Source organism: Alosa alosa, unplaced genomic scaffold (assembly GCF_017589495.1).
Source record: "Alosa alosa isolate M-15738 ecotype Scorff River unplaced genomic scaffold, AALO_Geno_1.1 AALO_1.0_unplaced_7, whole genome shotgun sequence".
Lineage (NCBI taxonomy): Eukaryota > Metazoa > Chordata > Actinopteri > Clupeiformes > Clupeidae > Alosa > Alosa alosa.
In genome coordinates this window covers 133,589-135,716 of record NW_025962873.1, presented here as the reverse complement: position 1 = coordinate 135,716, position 2,128 = coordinate 133,589, and the positions used below count along the sequence as shown (strand labels likewise).

Genomic DNA, 2,128 nt, shown 5'->3' with positions numbered 1-2,128 from the left:
AAATTATATTAATGAAAAATGAGATAAAATAAATAAATTAGAAGAAATAAATTTAAATTTAATAAAAATAAAATATTTTTTAAATATAAAAGATTATTTATCATTTTATATAAATATTAATAAGATGATAGATAATTCTATATATTAGAAATAGTATTTAAATAATAAATATTTATATCCATATATAATTAATACAAATATAATACATCCTAAAATTATATTTTTTATTTATAAATTAATAAATAATATAGAACAAGAATTAAAAATTACAGGAATTATTAAAAATATTTTAAATAAAATGAAGGATAAATATAAAGTATATGAAAATATAGTAATAAAAAATATTAAAAATGAAATAGATTATCAATATTATTTTATTAGGATAGAAAAATATAATAAATATAAATAGAAGATAATAATAGAAGATAATAAATATAATATTAATTTCATTAATAAATTTTCTAAATTAATAAAAAAATAATTAAATTAATTTAGGGTTATTAGTTAATAATGATTCTTGTATTTCTCTTAATCTTTTTGTATTTGCTATTAGGGATGTTAAACCTGGGGTTATATATTCATATGCACCTCCTGCTACTTTTCTTAAACAATTTTTGCAATTTCATATACCTGCTGCTATTCTCTTAACAGTTCTTTTATTACAGAATATACATATATATTTTTTATGCTAATTTATTTCTATTTTTTTAATTCTTTTTCTCAATGATGAACCATATCTCACACCATATTTACCTGTTATTCCTACTTTTTTTGTTCTTCTTGCCATCTTATATTATTTTTGATAAAAATAACTATTAATAGAATAAACTATAAAATAAATAAATAATAGATATAATTGAATACTTTTCATGATTTTTGAAAAAATTCTGTATTATTATTAAAAATAAAAAAAAGGCCTGTAATACTAATTATTAATTGAAAAATTATAATTTTAAATACTTTAACCCCATTTATATTATTCTCTATAAAGTCTCATATTTTTATAAATATAAATAAAAAAATATAATAGCATAAATATTTTATATAAATAAAACTATGTCAATGAAAAGAAATAAATTTTACTATAAGAAAACTATTAGATTTACTATATCCTTCTATTAATAAAGGTTTATAAACTGTATTTTTTAGTCATAAATGTACGTGTTTATTTCAAATAACTAATATTGATTTAAAATTACTACATGAAATATAATCATATAAATTTGTACTTTCATATTCATTATCATGTGCTATACCTGAAATTATTACTAATAATTCTTTTAATTTTCATATGGAAAAATATCTAATTTTCTAATATATAATTAAATTTAGTATATAGACTAGTTCATAATAAATATTTTTATGATATTCTGTAAAATTTTCATTATAAAATTGTCCTGATAAATTATATATTATAACATATGTAATAGCATATTTTAATGTTTTTAAAAAATATTTTCAATTGATTTTTATTACTTTATTTTCTCTATATTCTTCTCATTTTTTGAATGTAATAACATTAGAATAAATAAATATAGGATTAATTAAATAAGATAAATAATCTAAAAAATTTATATCATAATTTTCTAGATAAAATATTTTAATCTAAAGAAACATTAAAAAACAATAAAAAATATCGGTACTATATAAAAGTCCTGGATCAAAAATATAAAGATATATCTATAATATTGTATATAATAATATATATATCCCATTAATAATAATTTTTTTTAGTTTTATTTTAAAAAGATAATAAAAAAATATTATTTGTAAAAAAAACAATAACATTAAATTTACATTTATCTATAAATATATAATCAGTGTACCTGTTATTATAAAATATAAATTTTAATATTTTTTTCATTTATATATGTACTTAAAAAAGAAAAAAAGATTTCAAGTAATATAATAATAGTAAAATTATATGTATATTTTGCTTCTTTTATCTAATTTATAAGATTTATTATCATATAGTTTGTGTTAAAATAACTGATATTTTTATTATTAAATTTACATAAAATAAATATATTTGGAATATATGTTTTTTAATAAAAATTATTTTTATAATTTTAACTATTAATTTTTTTCTTTTTATATTTAAATATAATAAATAATATATTATTATAAT

At 14.0% G+C, this 2,128-nt stretch overlaps 1 protein-coding gene across 1 annotated transcript; it reads right to left on the bottom strand.

Annotated features, from left to right (window-relative positions):
- Window positions 1–481: 481 nt before the first annotated feature.
- LOC125290566 (60S ribosomal protein L37a-like) lies at window positions 482–787 on the bottom strand. Its single transcript, XM_048237226.1, is given in 1 exon segment — window positions 482–787. A coding segment is annotated over 1 exon segment (306 nt).
- Between the last annotated feature and the right edge of the window lie 1,341 nt (window positions 788–2,128).